The following is a 26,545-nucleotide window of genomic DNA, read 5'->3' as shown; positions in this document are numbered from 1 at the left end:
GGCCGAAGGAGTCAATGGCACCCGCAAGGCGCCGCTGCCAAATCGCTTTGCAGGCACTTCGGCAGCGCTGCCTATTCATTTCAAATGGGCAAGGCGTTTTAGGAGCGGTGTATACAGGCCCGCAAGCGCACCGCTCCAGTGTGAAAGCACTCAGGCTTTTACACTGGAGTAACAGGAGAGGCACTTTGCAGGCTCTATTTGTAGCGTTAAAACGCCTGTAAAGTGCCTCAGTGTGAAAGTGGCCTAAAGGTTTATTGTTGCGAGATATTATAGGGGGGGGGCTAAGATACCCTGCCAAGCTTCCTCTGACAGATCTAGGAGGTCCCCCTGCCACTGCGCTTTAGTCAGGGCAAGTCTTTTGGTAGTAGTATGCAGTAAGACTGAGTAGTATGTTGACAAAAGCTTTTGGTTTCATGGCTCGGGCAGTAATTGTTCCTGCTTGGAGGTGATTAAGGTCACCCCAACCAAGCCATTATTTTTCTATGTTTTCAAGATCATTCCAGCCTTTTTCTAACCATTTTGTTATCCAAAAAGATATACTTACGAGTATGGCATGGGAAAGGCAAACCGTTCCTTGAGGTCGACACTCATAAATGGCACATATTCAATCCCGTTGATCTTTGAGGTTTTTCTGCAAGCAGCAAGAAGAATGTTAGTGTGGGAAGGAAGTAAATATACTACCAGCCTGATAATCACCAATAATGCAAGTGGTTCTAGCACTCATGAAGTGTATGTGTTAGCTCTGAAAGATAACAAACACATTCAAGTTTTGGAAGTGATTATTGGCTGCAGAAATTTCCTAAAATTAAAGTATAAGTTCCCCCTTTGAAAAAAAAAAAAAAAAAAGGATAAAAGCATATTTTTTGCAGGTAAAAAAATGTGCGTTTATTTTTTTTCTAAGGAGCCTGTAGAGACAGAGCATTGCACCCACGATCAGAGCAGATTGCGGGTGCCATCTCTGGCTTCTGCAGACTCTCAGCATAGCTGTCTGCTTGTACAGACAGGCAGTTACCTGCGTGCAGGAAGATTAATGGACTAAGAGAGTGCTCATCAGAACTACAAGCTGTCAGCCGCAACGGCTGACGGTAATTGTAGGCATTAATTCATAGGAAACTGTGAATGAATGAGGCATTCGTGTGGGCAGAGCCCCGCACAGCCACGCGGTTTTCAATTTGTCACAAGGAGGGGGGAGAGGCTGCAGATGCTGGACAATGTTACATGTTCCACCCTACAATTGGGTGGAACATGTAACATGTTCAAAAGCTGAACTTTTCCTTTAAAGTGAAAACTAGTTTAGTACAGGAAAAATAAAGCCATCTTTTTCAGCTCAACTGTATTCATTAGGAGACTGGCTCAGTACTTCTGTGCAATTTCTGCAGTAATAGGATTTACAAAATTGGATTTTTGTGCCATTTTGTAGTAATATAATTAATCCTAATGGGTGATCTTGCCATATGTTCTTGTTATACATGCCACATTTGAATACATTATTGATGCAAATATAGAATTTATGTGGAGATAGATGGAATTGCATGAATTTATTATTATATATGTATGCACGATATTGCACTTAATTTTAATGTTTTTAGGTTTTCTAACAATAAAATGTAATCTTTCATATTTGTTATGCAGCATTTGTGGTATTAAATGGATTATTTGGTATGCAAATTCTTTCATGAGTGCCACCCGACATGAGATAAAAACGTGTCTAGATATCTGTATTATCAAACCAATTACAGGCAGTCCCCGGGTTACAAACAAGGTTCTGTAGGTATGTTCCTAAAGTTGAATTTGTATGTTAATTGGAATAGGTACATTTTTTCAGTGTAACTCCAGCCAAAAAAAGTATTTCACCTCACTTTCTGTACATGTGACAACTGGATTTTGAAAATGTTGGGTTGTTGTGGAAACAAGGATTGGTGATAAAGCTTCAATGGAGACACCTTTTCCCATGATAACTCTTATGCCCCGTACACACGGTCGGATTTTCCGACGGAAAATGTCCGATGGGAGCTTGTTGTCGGAAATTCCGACTGTGTGTAGGCTCCATCGGACATTTTCCATCGTAATTTCTGTCACACAAAATTTGAGATCTGGACCTCAAATTTTCCGACAAAAAAAATCGTTGTCGTAAACTCCGATCGTGTGTACACAATTCCGACGCACAAAGTTCCACGCATGCTCGGAATCAAGCAGAAGAGCCGCACTGGCTATTGAACTTCATTTTTCTCGGCTCGTCATATGTGTTGTACGTCACTGCGTTCTTGACGTTCGGAATAACCGAAAAGATTTGTGGGACCGTGTGTATGCAAGACAAGTTTGAGCCAACATTCGTTGGAAAAAAAAACATGGATTTTGTTGTAGGAATGTCCGATCGTGTGTACGCGGCATTACTGGAGTGAATTTTCCTTCCTAGGGGTAGTTTCCTTTCACTTCCTGTTGTCTCCCTCCATTTGTAAGTAGGAGTCATATGTTAGTTGGCTGTTTGTAACTCGGAGACTGCCTTATTTTTATTTTGGATACATTAGAAAGATTTTAACAAACGGTATTGCCTGTTTCTGTAGTCCAGATATGGGGATGGGCCATTTCAGAGCACTTATTGAGGTCATTCTGCGTATCTCAGAGAGTGGGAGTGCTACCTAAAGGGGTTATTTTACATTTTTACAGTAAATGAAAGCTACAGCCTGCTGCACAATGAAACAGAAAAGTCATGTTTATTCCATGATCTGTATAGCATTAGTATATGTTTTACCAATGTGACAAACAGAGTTGGGCTCGGGCGTGTTCGGGATCCTAGTCCCAACCTACCTGCCCGATCCCGCCAGGAAGCTGACACTGCACACCACTAATCCCAGGCAGCGAGACATTTCCCGGTCTGAAATGTCTCACTACCTGTGATTAGCGGTGTGCAGTGTAGGCTTCCTTGCGGGATCGGGCAGGTAGATTGGGACTAGGATCCCGAACACGCTCAAGCCCATCTCTAGTGACAACATCTTTCGTCAATTAGTGGTTTCCTTTCTCCAAAAAAAAGGTAATAGTCCTTTTTTCATGTGTGCTGCATTAAAACATTAGTGGGACCTATTGGTGGACCAATCATAGTGATGGTAAGTACATCTCTTACCATCCACTATTTTACCTGGAAATTTTGCCTGTACAGGACCAACTTTAATCTACCATACAAACTGTAAAGAGAGATTACACAAATTTTTTGTCAAACCTTAATTTGTGTAAAACTGGCCACATACATTTGACCTTACAATCTCATTTAGAAGGCCTACTTCTGTAGATATGAACTGAATATTATTTAGATGAGCCCTTTAATACATAGTTGTTGATAAATCTAAAGGCAATCGGAAGATCAGATTGTGGTGAGTTTAAGAAAGACATTGTATTAAAATCTTTTACAGACAAATCTCACCCAAAAAAAAATCTAACGGTGCAGTGAGCACTTTTCAGCCACCACCCAAATGATCTTAGCCCCAATTATATATGAAGTTGTTTCTGTTTTTGGCTTTTCATGAGAAAGATGTTGTTTCGGGAATGTGGCAAACACCTTCATATGTCTGTGAATAATGTTAACCAGGCAATGAGATTGTACCTAAGCACTTCGATCTCCTCTGATGTGTATCTTTGGCGAGCTGGCTCACTACTCTGGGTCAGGTTAGGTTTGACAGATGATGATTTATCATTTAGGCTGAAGTCTTGACCCAGAGGAAGGTACGGTCTTGCTGGCTGGCTTGACTTGGGGGCAGATATCTTGTCTTTAACAGAAGACTTGGACATAGATTCCTTTAAGGATTCTGCCCTAATTACACAAAAAAAGCAATACTTATGAAAACAAAAACAATTATACATGGTCATCATTTAAATAATATACAGGAAATATCAGCCAACACAACACAACAATTAAAGGTAAATACTATTTTGTTATTAACACACCCAGCTGGTTTATAATGATCCTGACGGCATAGTAAGTAATGTTAAAACTGTCAACGGCTGTGAAAGTGGAAAGGATAGGGGCTCTTCTGGTGTGCTACAGTCCAAGATTAAAGTAGCAGTGGTACAGTGTTGTTCTTGGATCAACATGTTTCAAAATAGGAAACTACAAGTTAAAAGGCATTAGGCAGGGTTAGACGTCCAACAACAAGAATGGCTCAAACCCTATAAGTTTGCCACTTTACAGCCCTGGCTCAGCAAGATGTAAAAATCACATACATGAGTGCACCAAAAAAGGTGCATTTCAAATGACAGCTAACTTAATTTGAATTGGTGTTGTGCATGGTTTATTCATTTCTCTTAATAAAGGTTTGTCTTCTTCATATAAGAACACTTAGTCAATCTGCTGGATTATAATTGCCTTAGTGTATTACATTACACTGTGCAACACCCAGGAGGATGTGGATTATAATTACAAAAGCTAGCGAAGACTGAAGACGTCTGGACTATCTCTTTTATTGCAGGGCCCTGCATTTAGTTACCAAGGATAGTGACTTTACAGTTTAGAGCAGGGGGAGCTCCCTGGTATAGATATATATAATTAGGTATATTTGTGTATGTTACCAATTGTCATAACTATTTACTATACTATTGCACTACGTTGGTGTGATAGTGTAGTCCTTGTAATAACCTTTTACATAAAAATATCATTTACACAAAGAAAGAAATAATTTTTGGTTATTACTGAAGTTTGTGTGCAGTGTTGTTATTTCTCCTGCAGGTGGAGCTACAGACACCCAAGTAGAGGTAAATATAAACATAAGTGTACATTGTGGTTTAAAATCAATACTCATACCATTACAACACTGCACTACAGCTGTGCCAAGGGGATTGAACAATTTAAGAAAGGTAAAGAGATAAGTGGACAGGCCCGCTTTAAACCAGCAGCTCCACCAAGAGTTATTGCTACACTAGTATAAAAATAAAACTCCCAGTATATATCTCAAGTATGTAAATGCTATAACTGTCACACAAACCAATCAATATAAACCTATTGGGATTTTTTTTACTAAAGACATGTAGCAGAATACATTTTGGCTAAAATGTATTAAGAGATTTGATTTTTTTTTTTTATTATTGGATATGTTTTATAGAAAAAAGTAAAAAATATTGTTTTTTCTTTTAAGGCCTCTTTCACACGGGGCAGATCAGTCATGATCTGCCCCGTGAACACACGCTGGCTCAGCGGGGATCGCTCCGCCGATCCCCGCTGAGCAGGAAGATGACAGGTGCATCGCTGCACGCTGTGCAGCGACGGACCTGTCAGAGCGCCGCTCTCCCCTATGGGGGGATCGGATGATGACGGTCCGTAGTGTCCGTCGTCATCCGATCCGATCCGAAAACGGAGGGAAAAGTAGGTTTTTCCTCCGTTACACTTTTCGGATCGGAGCGGGGTCGGATGTCAGCGGACATGTCACCGCTGACATCCGACGCTCCATAGGGATGACTGTATGTCCGTTTTTCATCCGAAAACGGATGGATGAAAAACGGACATACGGATCATCCGTGTGAAAGAGGCCATAAACTGTCAGTCTTTTTTTGTTTATATAATAGAAAATAAAATAAAAAACCCAGGAGGTGGTTAAATACCACCAAAAGAAAGCAGCTCCATTTGCGTGAAAAAAATTATATAAATTTATGGGTACAGTGTTGCATAACCGCGCAATTGTCAGTTAAAATAGTGCAGTGCCGCACAGTAAAAACGCTGGCAGCCCTAAATGCGACACGCTCATGTGACATGAGCTGTCACATAAGTGTGTTGGTGATTGCCTGTGCAGAGGAAGGAATGGGAGTGCTGGAGAGGTGATATGCTCCATCTGATGTCACAGACTTCTCTCCATCCTGCAAGTATATGGTGCCATCTGCAGCTGTACAGTTGCTACCCCTGGAGATCAGGGAAGGGAACCCACCAGTAGATAGTGGTGCAATGCCACAGTCTGGTGAACACAATTCAGGGAGTAGGGATTTTGTTACAAAGGTGGTTTTGTCATGGAAGGGGGGGAGGGGGTGCATTGGGAGGAGTTTTAGTTTCGGGGGCACTCTGTGCTTTACTTACTTTTGGCCTTCACACTCACACTGTGTATTTTTTGTACTCTTGACTCAAAGCAAAGTAGGCTTAGGCGTTATTAAACCATACCCCTTTAAGCCACTCCTGCTGTAAGTCACACCCAACATGTGGTGTAGTATATGCTTTGCATGCTGCCATTATCCCCCGCCCCTTGCTCTACCTCAGCCCCACCCTGAATAAAATTGCCCATGGTCCATAGAGTGTCCCCGGATTTCATTTTGGAAATCTGGTCACTTTAGCTTAAAGTGGTTCTAAAGGCAAACTATTTTTTTACCCGAATTCATTCTCTGCATTCAGCTAAAAAAAAATCTTTTAATGTGAGCTCCCCTCAGCCCCCCTTAAAATACTTACTTGAGCCCGAACTCGATTCAGCGCAGTGCCCAAGAGCAGCAGCTCTGCTCTCACTCTTTACTCTCAGAACATGAAGGAAGAAGTGGGAGCTATTGGCTCCTGCTGCTGTTAATCAAATTTTGCAAGCAGAGAGCAGAGGATGGGGCCAAGCCGCACTGTGTGTGTGTGCCAATAGACGCACAAAGAATGGCACGGGATTGAGCATGCATGTCTGCCCCATAGCAAGCACTTGCTATGGGACAGACACAGAAGTGGAGACTTGGGGCTGCTTTGTGCCATACCATAGCACAGGGCAGGTAAGTATAAAAAAAAGTTTTTTTCTTAAAATAACAAACAAGTACCTTTACAACCAGGGTACCTGGTTGAAGAAATGCCCACACTTTGGTTAAAAATCTGCTACAGTGAGATGTATGTTACTTAAAAAATACAGGAAATATTTTACTCACCTGTCCAGTGCTTGCCGAGCCAGCTGCTTCAACTTTGTTTGTAGGTTTTGATCTGTAGTTTCATTAGACTAAAAAAAAAAAAAAAAAAAACATATTGAAGCAGTATTTCCTGGATTGCCCAACCTTTAAAAAGGTCAAATGACAAAAGGAATGAAGTATCATTACATCCAGGCCTTGACGTGACTTTTTCTTTCTCTGGTTCTAGGGGATGAGCTCAGGAAAGAATAGTGTACTATCAGCGAACACATACTTCGAATCACTGCAGTGTTCACCCTAAAGTAAACCTGTGCTATGTCTATTCAGGACACTATTTGAACATAAAGTAGATATACCCCATACAGCATATATATGCACAACAATAATTAGAAAATTAAATTTAAAAAAAGTGTGAGAAGGCCAATGTAGGAGCAACATGGCACATAAAATTATACTTCTAAATATCGATTTGTATGCGGTACAGGCCTTCTTGTTTACACACTTTACATGACCAAATTCCCAGACTATATGTTTGGTGACAGATCACTGGCCACACATTGCCTTAATTTCCTGAGAATGATTTGTCCTTCAATGAGTGCAAACATTTACCCAGAGTTCTTTACCCTTTTACTAACACTTAGTGCCAGTTCACACCAGCGCAATGTGATTCGTACCGCACTGCTGTGCAAATCACAGGCGATGTCTGTGCGATGCAAAATGCATTCGGACCAAAATCGTGCAGGACCCTTTTTTTGGTCTGCAGAAGAATCAGATCGCAGGGGTGTTCACATCCATGCAATCCGATTCCTGTCTGAATTGACAGTTTGCCTTGCGATATGCGAACCCATCTGGGGGTGTTATTAACTTTCTATTGACACCTGCAGCGGTTCACATAGGGCAATGTAAACCGCCAGCAGGTGACATGCGATACAGAAACCCATACTGGATTTGAACGGGTTCTCACATCGCAGCAGTGTGAACCGACCCTTAAGGCCTATCTATGGTCAAAATGTAAAATGGTATATTCATCTACACATTGTATTTCAATAATTTCTAGCATACTTCTATTACTCTGAACGATCTTTAAATTTGTAAATTTACTTTGTAAAAAATGCAACACAAATACTTCCAAAATTCTGTGACACATATTCACTATGAAAATGAATTCCATAGCCTGCAATGGCTTGTAGTATCTGCCAGTGACTTGAGAAATTGGGTAATTGGACACTAGAAGTATTTAGAAGTTTGAACATGTAGTTAACTGCAACTGAAACATTCACTATATTGCCAAAAGTATTGGGGCGCCTGCCCTTACACGCACATTAACTTTTTTTTTTTTTTCTTTTATACTCCATCTCTTTGTTGAATATTTACAGATGACATAACAATTTAACAGTAGTAAGTAATTGCAGTATTAATAGTATGTAAAACAAGAGTATGTATACATATTAGACATATAGGCGAACGAGGTTCAGGTTAGTACAATAGGCATCATATGTAAAGAAGCAGAAGGCTATGTTATAGTTAAGGTACTACTGTTACTATAACCCTCAAGGGCCCTTTTTGTACAATAACGATGTGTGTGGTTGTACCTGGAATCATCTAAGAATACAGTCTATCAAGGTAGGTAGGCTGAGAGATCATTGATACCTTATGGGATGCCTTAAATTGAGCTCAGGTGAGGGAAATGGATCTGCAGTCTTGCAGCCAGGGGGTCAAATGCCTCAAAAAGGTGGTTTCTTTATAATGTGCTTTAGCAAAAAGAAATTCCTGCATGGCATTATTATTCAGAAGAGTAACTACTGTTGCCAGAATAGGAGGTTTTTCATCTTTCCACAATTTTGCAATGGAGAGCCTGGCTGCAATAAATGTGTGGGCGATAAATGTTTGAAATGAAAGAGGCCACTGTTCAATACCTATACCTAGAAGAGCCAGTTTAGGATCAGGTGTACAGGTGATATGGGCAACAGAGGAAATTAGGTTAAATACTTCACACCAAAAAGCACTTTAACTACTAACAATGTCACCAAATATGCACTAGTGTCCCACTGTGACAACATTGCCTCCAGCAAAGTGGAGAGTGATCTGGGGAAATCTTGGCCAGTTTATGAGTATAGTACCACTTATGTGAACGTTTTTGAGCCAATTTCCAATGCGAGATGCATTTAGATACACGTACATGAACTTTAATGGCATCCTAGTCTTGGTCTGTAGGGTTCAATATTGAGTTGGCCCACCCTTTGCAGCTATATAACAGCTTGAACTCTTCTGGGAAGGCTGTCCACAAGGTGTAGGAGTGTGTCTATGGAAAAGTTTGACCATTCTTCCAGAAGTGCATTTGTAAGGTCAAGCACTGATGTTGGATGAGAAGGCCTGGCTCGCAGTCTCCGCTCTAATCCATCCCAAAGGTGTTCTATCAGGTTGAGGTCAGGACTCTGTACAGGCTAGTCAAGTTCCTCCACCCCAAACTCGCTCATCCACACTATATTGCCAAAAGTATTGGGTCACCCCTCCAAATCATTTGGTGAAGAGGGGGATTGTGGTGTGGGGTTGTTTTTTCAGGGGTTAGGCTTGGCTCCTTAGTTCCAGTGAAGGGAACTCTTAAGGCATCAGCATATCAAGACATTTTGGACAATTTCATGCTCCCAACTTTGTGGGAACAGTTTGGGGATGGCCCCTTGTTCCAACATGACTGCACACCAGTGCACAAAGCAAGGTCCATAAAGACATGGATGAGCAAGTTTGAGGTGGATGAACTTGACTGGCCTGCACAGAGTCCTGACCTCAACCCGATCAAACACCTTTGGGATGAATTAGAGTGGAGACTGCGAACCAGGCCTTCTCATCTAACATCAGTGCTTGACCTCACAAAATGCGCTTCTGGAGAATGGTCAAACATTCTCATAGACACACTCCTAAATCTTGTGGACAGCCTTCCCAGAAGAGCTGAAGCTGTTATAGCTGCAAACGGGTGGTCCAGCTCAATATTGAACCCTACGGACTAAGACTGGGGTGCCATTAAAGTTCATGTGCGTGTAAAGGCAGTCGTCCCAATACTTTTGGCAATATGGTGTATTTGTTAATACATTTCCTATTATCCAGACTAGAAAGGTTCTGGCCCATGTCTTCCCCCACCTCAACATTGGTTGATAAATGTGATGGGTGGTTTAACTGATCTATATGGGAGGTTTACAAGGTGAAGGGAATGGGCCAAAGTACAACTTTCTGAGTCCTGGTCATAGAACACCCTGAGTTTTGAGACTCCTGGGGCACACACAAAAGGAACTGTGTACAGGCACCTGTAGGTGTAAATTGTTAGGTAAAGTGCCAGATTAATACTGTGTCTAATGACAGATAGACATTTGCCAATGTTCCTAGAATCCTAAATGAGTCTATACCCAATAGGAATATTTGCATATCTGAAAGTAAATGGACCCTTAAAACAGACTGTGCACCCCAGCGGTCAGAATCTATAATGTTACGAAAAACAACAAAGTGCACTTCAGCAATTATCTTCAGTATTGAAGAAAAAGTGCTAACAATGAACACACCCTGCTGGGACTTTTCTCTAAGCAGCACAATGTTCTGAGTGAGGAATTCCTAAAGATTTACTTACTGTATTCAAACAGAGCTCAACTGCCTCTGAATATAGCTCAATGGCTTCTTCTGCATTTCCTTTATCATCTTCTTCAAATGCCTGTGTCACAAGGAAGTGGGCTCGTTCCAAGTCCAGTTGCTGTTTAGATTTTAGGGTTTCAATGTTCTGAGCTTGAACTAAAAGAAAAAAAAAAAGTAAATGTATTATAAGATACTGTTATACAAGAAGCATATTTAAATATGCCAATAATTATAATGAGAGTGTTATTGAAGAAAGAGGCAAACAAAGACCACCACGATTTCCTAATGTGCATCATAAAAAAATGAAAATGAAAATTGGAAATACCGTATATACTCGAGTATAAGCCGAGATTTTCAGCCCTTTTTTTAGGCTGAAAGTGCCGTCTGCCTAACTGATCAGTGTGTGATGTCAGACGGCGGCCAGAGTGTCATAAAAACATACGGCGGCCATTCCGGTGTTCAAACGCCGAGCCTCCTCCTCATCTGTGATAGGCAGAACACTCAATTTCCCAGCAGTCAGTGTTCAGCCTATCACGGACATCCGCTCTTCCTCATACCACGGACGAGGATGAGCGGATGTCCGTGATAGGCTGAACACTGACTGCTGGGAAATTGAGTGTTCTACCTATCACAGAGGAGGAGGAGGCGCGGCTTTTGAACACTGGAATGGCCGCCGTATGTTTTTATGACATGCTGATCAGCGCAATGGTGGCAACAGTGGCTGCAGATGGGCACACAGAGGCTGCAGATTGGCACAGGGAGGCATGCACAGGACACAGGGAGGCATGCACAGGACACATGCACAGGACACAGGGAGGCATGCACAGGACACAGGGTGGCACAGGACACAGGGAGGCATGCACAGGACACAGGGAGGCATGCACAGGACACAGGGAGGCATGCACAGGACACAGGGAGGCATGCACAGGACACAGGGAGGCATGCACAGGACACAGGGAGGCATGCACAGGACACAGGGAGGCATGCACAGGACACAGGGAGGCATGCACAGGACATAGGGAGGCATGCACAGGACACAGGGAGGCATGCACAGGACACAGGGAGGCATGCACAGGACACAGGGAGGCATGCACAGGACACAGGGAGGCATGCACAGGACACAGGGAGGCATGCACAGGACACAGGGAGGCATGCACAGGACATAGGGAGGCATGCAGCTGCAGATGGGCATTGTTGACCCTCTTTTCCACTTACAGCAGCTGCTGCATTTCTCACCCTCAGCTTATACTCGGGTCAATAAGTTTTCCCAGTTTTTTTTGTGGTAAATTAGGGGCCTCGGCTTATATTCGGATTAACCTATACTCGAGTATATACGGTAATTCACACATCAACCACTTATGGTCATCACTGATGACCCCCCCCCCCCCCCACCTCATTTGTTAATGAGTGTAGTGTTTTTGCACTATTATTGGTTTTCAGCACAAAAAGAAGGGCATATATCATTACTGTATGTCTTTTTTCTGCTATAAAAAGCACCAAGTTATAGATGCCAAGGTGAGAATCCCAAAACAGAGAGACAAATTGCACCACAATACAAGAAATTCATTGCAGTGATGCAACAGCTCGAATATGATGAGAGAATGGGGTTAATTTACTAAAACCGAAGAGTGCAAAATCTGGTGCAGCTCTGCATAGAAAAAAATATCAGCTTCCAGTTTTTTGTCAAAGCTTAATTATTCAAGCAGAAGTTAAAAGCCGATTAGCTACCATGCACAGTTGTGCGCAAAACTCTACTTTGGGCTTCACCATCTGACCAAACATCAGAGTGGAACTATTTTGTAGCGCTCCTGGCTTTCTCCTGCCGCTTGCTATGGGGGCTCTCGTGCATGCTCACTCCCAAGCCCTGCTCTGTGTGTCCATTAGACACACAGAGCTCAGCTCAGCCTAGCCCACTGTACCCTCTTCACTGGCTGTGATTGAGAGCAGCAGGAATGGCTCCTGCTGCTGTGTCTGAGCCAATGAGGAGGGAGATCGGGGGGTGAGGAGGGAGATCGGGGGGTGGGGGGGGGGCGGGGGGGAACTGCATGCAGGTTTTCTACCTTAATGAAGAGAATGCATTACATTAAAAGAAACTTTCTGTCTTTAGAACCACTTTGGGTACCTCCCCCCCCCCTTCCCTGGGGGAATACATGGGATCCATGATCTTATCATATTCAGAAAGAGAAAAAAAAAAAGAAATCCGCAACAATATATCTACTCATAAACAAAACTCAAATTTGTGCAACACATTATTCAATATATAATTAGGAAGGAGGCTTTACAACGCCCTATTACATGTGTCAAACAACAACAAAAAAACAAAAGGGAAAAAAAAAAAAAAAAAAAAAAAGGATTGATTTTTAAATTAATATTATCATGTTCTATAATATTTAGTGCTTATATTCAATGTAACCTCTCCCTTCTACTTCTTAAAATAAAATATATATTCCGCTCTTCTTTTCAGTGTTTCAATCCATCCTTCTTTATGTGCTTTAATTAAGTATTGCCTATCCCATGCCTAATTTATTACTACCAATTATTCTCTTATTTTAATGACATCAATCATCTCTCCACTGTATTTCCCAAAGAACCCCCCACCCCCACCCCCCGTTTCCTTTCACCAGATGCACCCTTCAGACTGATCCACAGCACTACCTCCCCTAGGGTTTAATCCTCCCCTATTTCTGAGGAGTAGTACAGCCATCCTGCCCATGTATCTTTAAATGTATTCTGTTGGTCTTTAACCATATGTACCCATCTCTCTGCTTCCATTGTTTTTTTCACCTCCCTCTTCCAGTCCATTATAGTGGGACATCTAGACTGTTTCCAAAATCTGGGTATCAGTATTTTAGTTGCATTTAGCAAACGTGGAGTAACACTTCTCCTATAGAATCTAGCAGATGATGGCATCCCATGGAAGAGAAAGTGTAATGGGGAGAAATCTGGAGGTCTAAGTGTAATTTTTTGTGCTATTGCCTCCCAGAATGCTTTAATCTTTGGGCAAAACCACCATAAATGAAAAAATGAACTCCTTTGGTTACATCCCCTCCAGCATCTAACATCTGCTGATGGTTACATCTGTGCCAGCCCAAGCGATGTACGGTCCCATCTTGTCAAATATTTGTATGACATTTCCTATATGTGGGAACTTATTGAAGTATGGTGTGCTGCCCTAATCAATCTTTGAATTTGTTCAGATGTAAAAATCATGGCCCATCTCTCTTTCCCATTCTCTAATAAAGTAGAGAATTGTTGTACACTGGGCACTCAGAACTAATTTTTACATTCGGGACAACATGTGGCCCGACTCTGGTATATTGGCACACCATAATTCAAAAGTAGTAAGCGAGTTCGCTGGCCTTATCTGATGCTTCCACTTATTAAACAAATCCGCCATTTGACCGTATCTCCATTTAGCCATTGGAATTTCTCCTAGGGTCAAAATGAACTCTGCCAAGGGTAACAGTTTGCCCTGTGGGGCCACTCCTGTACAATTGCCCTTTCCACCCATTCCCCATTGATTTAAATTTCTTCTCTTCCCCTCAGGGGAAACCAGTGGAATCCCTCAAAATGGTGTCATAGGGGATATTGGGGGGGGCAAACTTTCCAGTATTATTCATTCTATCCCATATGGATAGTGTTGTTCTTGTTAATGGTGATACCCATTCCGATAAACCCCTATAAGAAGCCAGTATCCAGGGGGCTCCCGCCAGGTTCCTACCTGCTAATGTCTTTTCCAAAGGCACCCAAAGATGGCTGACAGAATCATGACACCCGTTTATAATACGCACCAGGACCATGGCTCTGTAGTATGTCGCTTTATCCAGAAGCCCCACTCCCCCCTTCCGTTTAGGTCTCCTCAAAATCTCATATGCCAGCTGATCTCCCCATACAAATGTCGTAAATGCCCTTCGTATCAGTTTAAAGAATATCTGTGGGAGTGCTATAGGTACTGTATGTAAAGCATAAATCATTCTAGGAATTATACTCATTTTAAGAGCATTTACCATGCCGAACCATGTCAGAGTATAACTTTTCCATCTCTGCAAGTCCTTTAATATAAATACCATCAAGGGTCCATAGTTTAGGTCATATAGGTGTTTTGCATCCAGAGAGATATAAATCCCCAAATAGGATATAGGATCAAAACGCCAAACAAAAGTGAAGGATTGTTGCAGAGTGGCTGTCATCCCTTAACTCTGTCCATTAGGCATCCAGTGCAATACATGCAAGGCTCAAATAGTGTTATCTCTAGCCTCTCTACCTTTCATAAATCCTGTTTGGTCTGGGTGAATCAGCTTTACTATATGATCTTGTAATCTAAGGGCGCTTAGTGTCAGAGTTAAGGAGGGAGATGGGTCTATAGCTGGCACAAAGCTGAAGGTCCTTCCCCAGTTTCGGGAGAACCGTCACATGGGCCAGCAATGCCTCTGGGGGCAATGGATTTAATACTGAAATGGAATTAAGGTACCTACAAAGAGGGGCCAGTAAAATTGAGGAAAACTTTTTATAGTACATATTTATGAAACCATCAGGTCCCGGGCTTTTACCCATTGGCAAAGCAGCAATCACTCCACCTAGCTCCTCCATAGAGATTACTCTTTCCATTTCTTCCAAGGCTGCAGACGGGATGGACTGCAGAACTGAGGCCTTAAGATATTCCTGAATTCTATTCTGTACATCCATCCTTTGCAGCTCCTGTAGAAACTGGATCCATATAATACAAAGACCTATGGAATTCAACTGCAGTTGCTTGGGAATCCACTATCTGTTTGTCGCGTACCTTTAAAGTGTGAATGTGGCATAAGTCTTGTTGTTTCTTTAATTGTCAGGCCAGTAAATTCCCACCCTTATTCTCTTGTTCATAAAAGCGGTGGGCGAAATACCTAAGTTAATTTTGAACTTTCCCGATCAGGAAACTGCTTTAGATCGACCTGCAATTTCTCCAATCTCTGCACATCCCCGGGATTTAAAATGGGCCTTATGTTTAATTTCAAGTTTATGTATTTCCTCTAAAAGCTCTATCATTTCCCTCTGTCTCGCTTTTCTAATAGGCGTACCCATTGAAATCAATTACCCTCTAATAACCTCCTTATGGGCTTCCCATACCACTTGATTGGATACCTCTTCAGATGGATTAATTTCAAAATTGAATGCTAATGTGCGAGACAGGGACTCCGCATTTTGCTTGTCATCCAAAATAGATTCAAACACCAAATTCGTTCCATACTACCAACAGATGTCGAACAAATCGTTAAGCTTATTGGAGCATTGTCTGATATAGTGAGTGACTTGATAGTCGATGAGCACTAGGGATGACGCAAGTTCGACTCGAACATCAGGTGTTCGCCTGTTCGCCGAATTTGGGGTGTTCGCGGCAAATTCGAAAGCCGTGGAACACCCTTTAAAAGTCTATGGGAGAAATCAAAAGTGCTAATTTTAAAGGTTTATATGCATGGTATTGTCATAAAAAGTTTTTGGGGACCTGGGTCCTGCCCCAGGGGACATGTATCAATGCAAAAAAAAGTTTTAAAAATGTCACTTTTTCGGGAGCAGTGATTTTAATAATGCTTAAAGTGAAACAATAAAAGTGAAATTTTCCTTCAGGTCTGGTATGAATATTAAGGGGAACCCCGAACCAAAATTAAAAAAAAAAAAAAAAAATTGCGTGGGGGTCCACCCAAATTCCATACCAGGCCCTTCAGGTCTGGTATGGATATTAAGGGGAACCCCGCATCAAAATGTTTTTAAAAAAATGGCGTGGGGGTCCCCCCAAAAATCCATACCAGACCCTTATCTGAGCACGCAACCTGGCAGGCCACAGGAAAAGAGGGGGGGACGAGAGCGCCCCCCCCTCCTGAACCGTACCAGGCCACATGCCCTCAACATGGGGAGAGTGCTTTGGGGTACCCCCCAAAACACCTTGTTCCCATCCCCATAACCCTTGCCCGGTGGTTGTGGGGGTCTGCGGGCGGGGGCTTATCGGAATCTGGAAGCCCCCTTTAACAAGGGACCTCCAGATCCTGGCCTCCCCCCTGTGTGAAATGGTAACGGGGTAAAAATGTACCCCTACCATTTCACAAAAAAGTGTGAAAATGCTAAAAATGGCATGACAAGGCTTGGGGACATGTCCTTTATTAAAAAAATAAAACTGTCCCACAAAGTCTTCTTCTTCTCCTGCTCCATCGACGGACTGAAAAAAAAAAAAAAAAACCTGACCGACCTGCCTCCATGGGAGGCACCCGCCGTAATGACCGTACTCTCAGGTGACAGCTCTTTTATTGCTGAGGGCGAGGCCACACGGTAATGTCGCCGGGTGACCCCGCCCCCCTCTGACGCACGGGGGAGGCCGGGATCTGGGGGTCCCCTTGTTAAAGGGGGCTTCCAGATTCGGATAAGCCCCCCGCCTGCAGACCTCCACAACCACCAAGCAAGGGTACCCCAAAGCACCCTCCCCATGTTGAGGGCATGTGGCCTGGTATGGTTCAGGAAGGGGGGCGCTCTGTCGTCCCCCCCCTCTTTTCCTGTGGCCTGCCAGGTTGCGTGCTCGGATAAGGGTCTGGTATGGATTTTTTGGGGGGACCCCCACGCCATTTTGGCGCGGGGTTCCCCTTAATATCCATACCAAACCTGAAGGGCCTGGTTTTGGGGGGACCCCCACACAATTTTTTTTTTTAATATTGGTCCGGGGTTCCCCTTAATATTCATACCAGATCCAAAGGGTGACTGTGGGGGAATCCCATGCCGTTTTTTTCAATGACTTTTATGTGTACTGCTGGGACCGACAATTCATTATAGCCGCGAGTTCTTTTAAATGACTTTTTTTCCTTTAGAAACGTCATTTTGCTCTCGGACTTTTCTAAACACGGGAAACATGCGCCATTTTACAGGCATACTATAGACACCCCCCAGGTACGAAATTTAAAGGAATATTTCACTTTTATGGTTTCACTTTAAGCATTATTAAAATCACTGCTCCTGAAAACTTTTTTTGCATTGATACATGTCCCCTGGGGCAGGACCCAGGTCCCCAAACACTTTTTATGACAATGACTTGCATATAAGCCTTTAAAATTATCACCTTTGATTTTTCATGTTCGTGTCCCATAGATTTTAACGGTGCTCGTACAAATTTTTTTCCTGTTCGCATGTTCTGCTGCGAACCGAACCGAACCGCGGGGGTGTTCGGCTCATCCCTAATGAGCACACATAATTCATGTAATACTGATCTACCAACATATGCCTTAAAGCTCTATGGGACAGAAAGGTTTTCCCTGAAGAGGTATCCAAACTGGGATCCAAAATAATATTAAAGTCCCCTCCCACAACCAAAAAAACCTTCCCTAAATGTCCTCAAAATATCTAAAGTTTTTGATAGAAATTTAACAGTATGATTATTGGGGGCATATATAGTAACAAAGGTGTAACACTGGCCTTGGATCTTACCCTTAAGAAAGAGAAAACGACCCTTAGTGTCTACTCATATTTCTGTGGGTACCAATGGGCATGATTTATGGATAGCTATTGTAACTCCTGTAGCCCTTGGAACTGGTGATGGTGCATGGAACCATTGATTATATGGAAAAAGAGGCATACAGGGAGCCGACCCTGTCACGAAGAAACACTATCTCTGCCTTTATATGATGCAGTTCGTGCCAGAGACGGCCTCTCTGGCACGAACTGTGTCATATGAAAGCCCTCTCACATTATATGATACAATCTTTACTCTACCTGTCATTATATCTATACATATAGTTCCATGAATCTCTTATTGCACTGTTGAACTCGGTCGATGTTTGTACCAACCCTCTGAGTTTTCTCCCTTGGGTGAATGATGAGAGGGAAAGAAAAAAAAAAACAACCCCACAAACCGCGACAAAAAAGACTTCCACAACAAATAACATAGTATACCACTGTGTAAGAAACAACCCCTAAGGGGAAGACGAGTCCAGGCAGGGGTACACCCCTGGCCGGAGTCCCCCTCCCTTCTGCCCCTTGGCAGAAAACAAAGTCTCGGGACCAACCTATTGGGGGAGAAATTATTACAAAACATAAACAGAGCACCTTGTGCTCCCTGGACTACCATTTATAATCCTATAGCATTATTAATTCACAGTACTTCAACATTTTGTATCAAAGATTCAAAAAGATGAAGGAGAGGGGGAGAGAAAAAAAAATCCCTCTCCTTTCATATGTTTGCAATCTACATAATTTCTTCTTCCCATTCTTACTCTAGGCAGTTAGCTCCTTTCCTATTAACCTCACATTGACCTCATACCCTATTCAGGTATGTCCTTCTAGGGCTAAGTTATAATATCTGTCCAAATGATTTTTCCGTCGGCCTTTAACAGACACCTGTTGCCATCGTTCTAGTTGTTGTAATGATGATTTACAATTATTCAATCTCCAGTCTGGAAAATCCACCTGAGGTAGCTCTAGCACTTCTACGAAATGCTGCAGATCATCCTTAGTTTGAGGTGTTGCTGTTTTCCCATTCTGTGTTGCCATAACCTTAAAGGGATATCCCCAACAATATTTAACATCAACTGCCCGTAAGGCTTCCAGCAGAGGTTTAATCATTCTTCGCTGCATAAGTGTTCTATGTAATAGATCTGGGAACAAAGCTATTTGTGCACCCTCAAAATCAACCATGGGTCTATTACGGACTGCTTTTATAATAGCTTATTTTATTGGATATCTGTGCATTTTTACAAAAGACATCTCTTGGTCTCTCTGCATTTTGGGGAGTTGGGAGAAGAGCACGGTGCACTCTGTCTATTTCAATCTTATCCGGAGCAGATGTCCCCAGAATTGACTGGAAAAGACAGATCACTGTAGGGAGCAGTTCAGTATGTTGTTTTATTTCAGGCAGGCCCCTTATACATATATTCTGCCTACGGTTTCTATTGCCATGATTATCCATCTGATCCAACAGAGAGTTCAACACTTCATGATTTTTTGTCATATCTTGAATATCGACCACTGTCTGTCTAATATCTTCCTGACCTGTCTCCATTTCTTCCACTCTGTGTCCCAGTGCTCCTATATCCTCCCTTAAGCCCTCCACAGTTTACATAATGTTTCAACAGCAGTTATAAGTAACTGAATATCATTCTTTGTTGGGATTGCTCTTAAATGTTCTCTTAAATCCCAATCCACTATAAAACTCTGGTTGAGATATAACTGGTTCAATATTAGGGTCACAATTCAAAGAGTTAGTATACTGCACCTTCCCTGCAGAGGCTGTCCCTGATTTAGTCACAATTCCTCCACCGGTCGTACACTGCTGGGCTCTGTAGTACCACTTTTTCCTCCCAGACACGCACTTTCCACAGATTCAGCTACCCCTCCAGGGGTTCCTTCCACCTCATGAAGACCCAGCTCTGCTCCTGCATGTTCCCCATTCGATTCAGCCACCTCCCAAGCGCGGACCACCGCCCTCTCCCAGTAGATCCACCTCTGGGATTGTAAGGCTTTGCTTTAGGTTTAGGGGTGAATGGCCACGACCAGGTGTTATATTACCCCCCTCCCTAGGACAGCCGCTCATCGGCTCATCGGCCCTGTACGGGGGATCATATCCAGCCATCCAGCAAAATCCGTTGTCGGAAATTCCAATCGTGTGTGCACAATTTCGGCGCAAAAAATTTGGAATCAAGCAGAAGAGCCGCACTGGTTATTGAACTTCATTTTTCTCAGCTCGTCGTACGTGTTGTACGCCACCACGTTCTTGACGTTCGGAATTTTTGACAACATTTATGCAACCGTGTGTATGCAAGACAAGTTTCAGCCAACATCCGCTGGAAATAAATCCACGGTTTTGTTGTTGGAAAATCCTATCGTGTGCACATAGCATTTCCCTCCTGGACCGGCGTCCTTTTTGCCGTACATCCGGGTTCTATGCTCTGCGCAGTGAGGTAGGCTCTGAGCCCGTTCACCTGGCTCTTTCCACCGCCGAGCAGATGAGCAGCTGCGCGGTGGCGTGTGGACATGTCTCTGTCAGGAGCCCGTCGCACTACTGCTGCCCGTCTTGCTGGAGCCCGGGATCACGGCACGCTCAATCAGCGTGTCTCGTCATGTCACGCCCCTGTCCACTTTGAGTGCACTTAGAAATCCTCCCTATGACCTCAAAAGGCAGATCTATAACCATTCCATTAATAAAACGTAGAACAACAAATGTGCATAAAGTCCAAAAAAGCTTTTTGGAGTGGTTTTACACAGAAGTGATTCTGAAGATAAATAGACACAAATGAATAGTTATAGATATGTCATTTGAGAGTGTCAGGAAGGTTTAACAAGTATGCTTGGATTTTTCTTTGATGGCTTATACAGTGCCAGTGGAAGCATCTGGTTCACTGACACTTCCCAAGCCCTCCCCTACACTCGAGGGAAGGTAATTTAAACACTAAAACCAACGGGTGATTTTTTTTGGAAGCATGTTCCAACCATTAGTAGTGCAGAGAGTCATTTGGAATAACCTGCAAGAAAAGCTTTGTGGACAGTGAGAGGAGAGCTGCCACAAGAACCTAAGGTAGACGATTGAAGAATAGCTACCAGAGGAAGGAATAGGATGTACGGATTGTATTCTAAATAACAATTGTTATACTATCTAAAACAGGACACACATCGAAAAACAAAAATAGCAGGCACCTGCCCCCCATATGACTACCTGCATTGTACAGAGCTTGTACCCGGTCCTGGTACTCATTTATCTTGTCTTGAATGTTCTCCAGGGTTGAACCTGCCATCTCAGCATAAATTAGGGCTTGAGCTGCTTCCTGCAACACAAACCAACATAACAATTAAAGGTTCTGTGAACTAAAATTCTACAACAACAATGTGAACAATTTGTCTTTCACAGAGCAAAACTTTTCTTTTTTTCAGATCTCTAAACACCTTTTTACTTTTTTTTTTTTTTTTTTTAGTAAGTCTAAAGAAGGGATGAAGAGAGGAACATACAAAAGCGCCTTTGCCTACATGGCCCAAAAATTCATGCCTCCTTCCATTATGGTAACCCTATAGATAGTTTGCATGTTGAGCTTTAACTTCTAATAATTATGTCTATAACCCTATAGATAGTTTGCATGTTGAGCTTGCACTTCTACTTATTATGTCTATCTACTCCTATTGTTCTGTTTCTTTATCAATGGTGCCAAATGGTTGGTAATTTCTCTCCTGGCGGAGGAATGTTGCCTTACCCAAATAAAAAAGATTGAAAAATACAAAAATTCATGCCTCATACGCTTTCCCCTTCAGATGCTGCAACTACAGTAAGACCCCTTTCACACTGGAGGCGTTTTTCAGTCACTTTAGCGCTAAAAATAAGCCTAAAAAAAGCCTCCTCTGCGATCCCAGTATGAAAGCCCAAATGCTTTCATACCGGGGCTCTGCGCTGGCAGGACGTAAAAATAAGTCCTGCAAGCAGCTTCTTTGAGGCACTTTAGGGCCCTCCTAAAGCACCCCTGACCAAAGCGCCTCGGCCGCTTGTGGGGGTTAAAAGGGCCCCGCTAGGGCCCGAAAAGCGCTGCAAAAACAACGGTAAAGCACCGCTAAAACTAGTGGCGCTTTACCGCCGACGCCCCCGTGCTGGCAGTGTAAAAGGCCACCAATTCTGAATCCCTCAGACGTGTACCAAGACATTATTGGTGCTACAAAAACCAACAAGCTCTATGATTTCTGAAAGTATGTGACACCACCAAAAAAAAAAAAATCACTAAAATCACGCCTAGCTTGGGGGACACTTCTTGTGTGCTTCTTCTGGAATGTTTTTTTTTTTTTTTTTTACCCTGACATTCATCTGTTCAAGTACAGTGCCTTGAAAAAGTATTCATACCCCTTTGAAGTGACTTAATGCTGAATTTTAATGCTGAGTTTCCTCAGGAGAAACTCAGCGTTAAAAACTCACCTAAGCTGCATTTTTTCGAACCGGTTTAGGCCAGTTTAAAGTGATTGTAAAGGATCACTTTGTAAAAAAACCCATTCAGTTTCAAATAGAAATGAAAAGGCAAAACATTTCTGTATAGATCACATTCCCTCTGTTCTCAGCTGCATAAGAGCTGGGGAAGGAGAAACAGCAGTATACTGAGCTGCCCAGTAAAGGGCTGTGCAGGGAGAGCATGTCAGGACAAGTCTGGTCATTGCAGGAGAGCAGGCTGATTTCCCAGCATAGCTAGAGAACTGATCATGCTGTGCTCCCCTGCTTAGTGTGATCAGTTTTTAATAGGAAAGCAGAGGGGACTAGCAGGGACACCAAGGATTTCACAAAAAAGAAGCAGGATGCTTTTTCATACAAGTACATTGTACAGCAGGCCCATATCAGGAATATGAAATCTTGGGTTTACATGTTCTTGAGCAGTGTTTGGTATTTGGGAGATTATTTATTTCATTGGCCAGAATTTTAATTCTGGCCATTGAAATTAATAAATGCTGCAGTCCTAAATATGCCTAATGTTTTATACATGTTTAGACGCATTTAGTCGCCTTTCACATATGCGGACCGTTCATTTAACCATCTCAATACAGTGCACTTTCACCCCCTTCCTGCCCAAACCATTTTTCTCGAATCGTCTTCCAGGGCAGCATCCGAGAGAGATAGGCTCCTCCTCCCTAAAACAGGAAACACATTAGTCCACCATTATAAATTTCACACTCTTACCTGTGTGCCTCAGTTGTTTGTGTTTCCTCCGGACCCACAGGAGCTGCAAGAACGTTTGTTATTTTATTTTCACCTGTCTCTGTGCTTGTTGCAGGAGACCCCCTGCCAGCATCCCATACAGCCCAAGGGGCTTTGGGAGGGCGAGCAGGCGCAGCACTGGGCAACATTGCTCAAAGCCTGAGATTTCGCCCCTACTGAGGGGTCTGCAATCATCCCCCCAGGCTGCAGGAGGACTCTGTCATCCCCACCCCATGCCGCTGTTTAGGCCTGTGTATGCTTCCGCAAGCAACCCCCTCTGGCTTTCCGCAGAATCTGGAGCCCGCCAGGGGGGATGGATACATGCATAGATGGGCGCCCCCCCCCGCCGCCGCCGCCGACCGCTGCCGAAAACCTCAGCAGCAGAGGGTCTAGCAGGGAGGGTTTTGCACCCTCTAAATTAGGTCCCTGGTGGCTGCGGCTGTCCCCCCAAACGAATCCGCCGCTCTCCGGGCGGCGCAGCAGCGTCCTCACCGCCACAGGCCGCTACAGGAAGTCGGGGGTGTACCAAGATGGCGCCGAGGAAGTTCCGCTTCCGGATTGGCGGCCATTTTCCCGTAGTCTATCTACTGCGGAGATACAGCAGGGACACCTAGGGGCGGGAAGTAAAAAAAAAAAAAAAAAAAAAAAAGAGAGAAGACAGAATACAAATAGCAAATTTGTTCAATGCTACCCTTCACTACCAGCACAGTTACTCTACAATACAGCGGCATGTGCAGGTGTGTCCACCAACCTGCACGGGGTCAGCCGGGGGCGGGGCCGGAGCTTATGCAGGAAGCAGATAAAAAGGCCTCTAAGCAGAGGATCCTGGTGGCTGATCATGTCTGACGCTTCCCCACCCTGCCCTGCAGATCCTGCAAATCAGGACAGCTCCAAGGTAAGCCAGAATATTCTTGAATTATCTCTGTCTTAACCTCTTTACTGCCTATCTACAGGCAGTTCCTTTGACCACCTAAACTCACTGGGTTTTTTTGTTCTCTATGCTCGCTTGCAGGCAAAGACCCCTGAGGAAAGGAAGGCTAAAGGCAAAACATGTGCCTCATGCAGCCACAGGCTTTCCCCAGATTGGAAAAAGCCCCTGTCTCAGAAATGCTCAGACAAAATGGTGGCAAAAGAATCACAGGGGCCGCCACAATCAAACGCAGATACCCGTTTGCGGAAGCAGACACCAAAACCTGGGCTAAATGCCCCAAGGTGGATGCCTCTCTGGCAAAAATCACGAACAAATCGGACTTGGCTTTTGATGACGCAGGTACCCTCAGCGACCCCATGGACAAGAAAATAGAAGCTCTCCTGAAAAGGGCATGGGAAGCAGGGGCGGCAAACCTAAATCCGGCTATTGCTTCCACCTGCACAGCCCGAACCTTGCTAATCTGGCTAACCCAGCTGCAAGATCTATTGGAGAACGACACACCCAGGGAGGAACTAATTAAAACCATCCCCACACTAACTAGAGCGGCAGCTTTCTTGGCAGATGCTTCAGCAGAAACTGTCAGAATATCCTCTAGGACCACGGCACTACTAAACTCGGCCCGCAGAGCCCTGTGGTTAAAATCCTGGGGGGGGGGATGCACCTTCCAAGAACCGTTTATGTGGCATACCATTCACTGGAGACCTACTGTTTGGTCCCGAACTAGAAACAGTCCTGGATAGGACCGCAGCAAAAAATAAGGGGTTCCCTCAAACCAAGAAGAGACAAGGGAAGGCGCCCTTTCGGCATTTCAAGAAATTCAATAAGCCAGGGGCAAAAAAGCACTGGGGTCAACAAAACAAGAAAGGCAAAGGTGAATTCATCCTCAAGCCTAATACCCAAAAGAACAAAAAACAATGACTGCCTTCAGGTGGGGGGCAGATTGGCGGCTTTCTCCCACCAATGGGAGGAGATAACAGAAAACAAATTCATACTGCGCACCATAGCGGACGGTTACGCAATAGAATTCTCCAACCGCCCCCCAACCAAATACTTAGCGACCATGCTACCCAAGGACAGCAACCAAGCAAAGGTGTTTCTAGAATCCCTACAGAAACTATTAGATCAGAAGGTGATTTGTCACGTTCCCCAAGAGGAGGAACAAAAGGGCTTCTACTCACACATCTTCGCAAAAAGAAAACCATCAGGCAAACTAAGGCTGATACTAAACCTCAAACCACTCAACCGAGGAATAAGATACAAGAGATTCAGAATGGAATCTATCTATTCAATCAGGAACATCCTACCGCAGGAGACATTCATGGCAACACTAGACTTGCAGGATGCCTACCTACATGTCCCCATAAGGAAGGATCACCAAAAGTTTCTAAGGTTCGCAATCCAGGGGCCAGCAGCTACGCTGCACCTACAGTACACAGCTCTCCCCTTCGGAATCTCCTCAGCTCCAAGAATATTCTCAAAAATAATGGCGGAAGCGCTAAAAGGTCTAAGACAGGAGGGTATTGGAATAATACCATACTTAGACGACCTCCTGTTCTTTGCGGACTCAGCAGCAATCCTAGAAAACAACCTGCGCAAGAGTATGATCTATCTGCAAAACCTGGGATGGTTAATAAACGCAGAGAAATCGCAAATGATCCCAAGCCAGAGAGTAGTGTACCTGGGATACGTGCTGGACTCCAGACTGTCAAAAATTTTCCTAACAAAGGAAAAAGACGTAAAAATGACACAAGCAATTACGTCCCTGCTAAGGAACCATTCCACAACGATCAGGCACGGAATGTCCGTACTAGGACTGATGACGTCTTCCATTCCAGCCATCACCTGGGCACAAATTCACATGCGACCCTTACAGAACTACATTCTGTCCCAATGGGATGGCAGGCAAGCATCCCTAGAAAAATCCATTCCCGTCCCCGCCACAGTCAAACAAACACTCTACTGGTGGCTCAACCCACTTCGGGTCATCGAGGGGCGCAGATGGGCTCAAGTCAATCCAGTCAGCATCACCACCGATGCAAGCGCCCTAGGATGGGGAGCCCACATGGAAGGGCGGTTCTCGCAAGGGAAATGGACACCCAAATGGGCACAAGCCTCCTCAAACTTGAGAGAGCTGAAAGCTGTGGGGGAAGCGCTAAAAACCTTCAAGCCAGCATTACAGGGGAAGGATGTAAAGATACAATCAGACAACGCAATGACAGTCGCATACCTAAACAGACAAGGGGGCACAAAATCCCAAAAACTGATGAGACTGACACAATCTATCCTACTGTGGACAGAAGTGAACATAAGATCGATATCCGGTATTCATCTAAAAGGAACAGACAATACAGTGGCAGATTTCCTGAGCCGGAAAACGATAAAACACACGGAATGGTCTCTAAACCAAACAACCTTCACTCAAATCACCCAGAAGTGGGGAATACCCGGAGTAGACCTATTTGCTTCCAGGGCGAACGCAAAATCTCCGA

General features: G+C 43.7%; 1 protein-coding gene across 2 annotated transcripts in view; it reads right to left on the bottom strand.

Moving 5' to 3' along the window:
• CAPN7 (calpain 7) overlaps positions 1-26,545 on the bottom strand; it is a 106,358-nt gene that overhangs the window by 49,738 nt on the left and 30,075 nt on the right. Inside the window, exons 2-6 of one of the 2 annotated variants that reach the window (XM_073630316.1) lie at positions 21,122-21,230; positions 10,454-10,611; positions 6,862-6,929; positions 3,599-3,805; positions 545-631 (exon numbers count right to left, since the gene is read on the bottom strand). In XM_073630316.1, coding sequence (XP_073486417.1) covers positions 545-631; positions 3,599-3,805; positions 6,862-6,929; positions 10,454-10,611; positions 21,122-21,230 — 629 coding nt within the window. The remainder of the gene's footprint in view (positions 1-544; positions 632-3,598; positions 3,806-6,861; positions 6,930-10,453; positions 10,612-21,121; positions 21,231-26,545) is intronic. The other variant, XM_073630317.1, reaches the window with a different exon arrangement.

This window comes from Aquarana catesbeiana, linkage group LG05, assembly GCF_042186555.1.
Source record: "Aquarana catesbeiana isolate 2022-GZ linkage group LG05, ASM4218655v1, whole genome shotgun sequence".
In the NCBI taxonomy this organism is placed as follows: Eukaryota; Metazoa; Chordata; class Amphibia; order Anura; family Ranidae; genus Aquarana; species Aquarana catesbeiana.
This window is presented reverse-complemented; position numbering and strand designations above follow the sequence as displayed.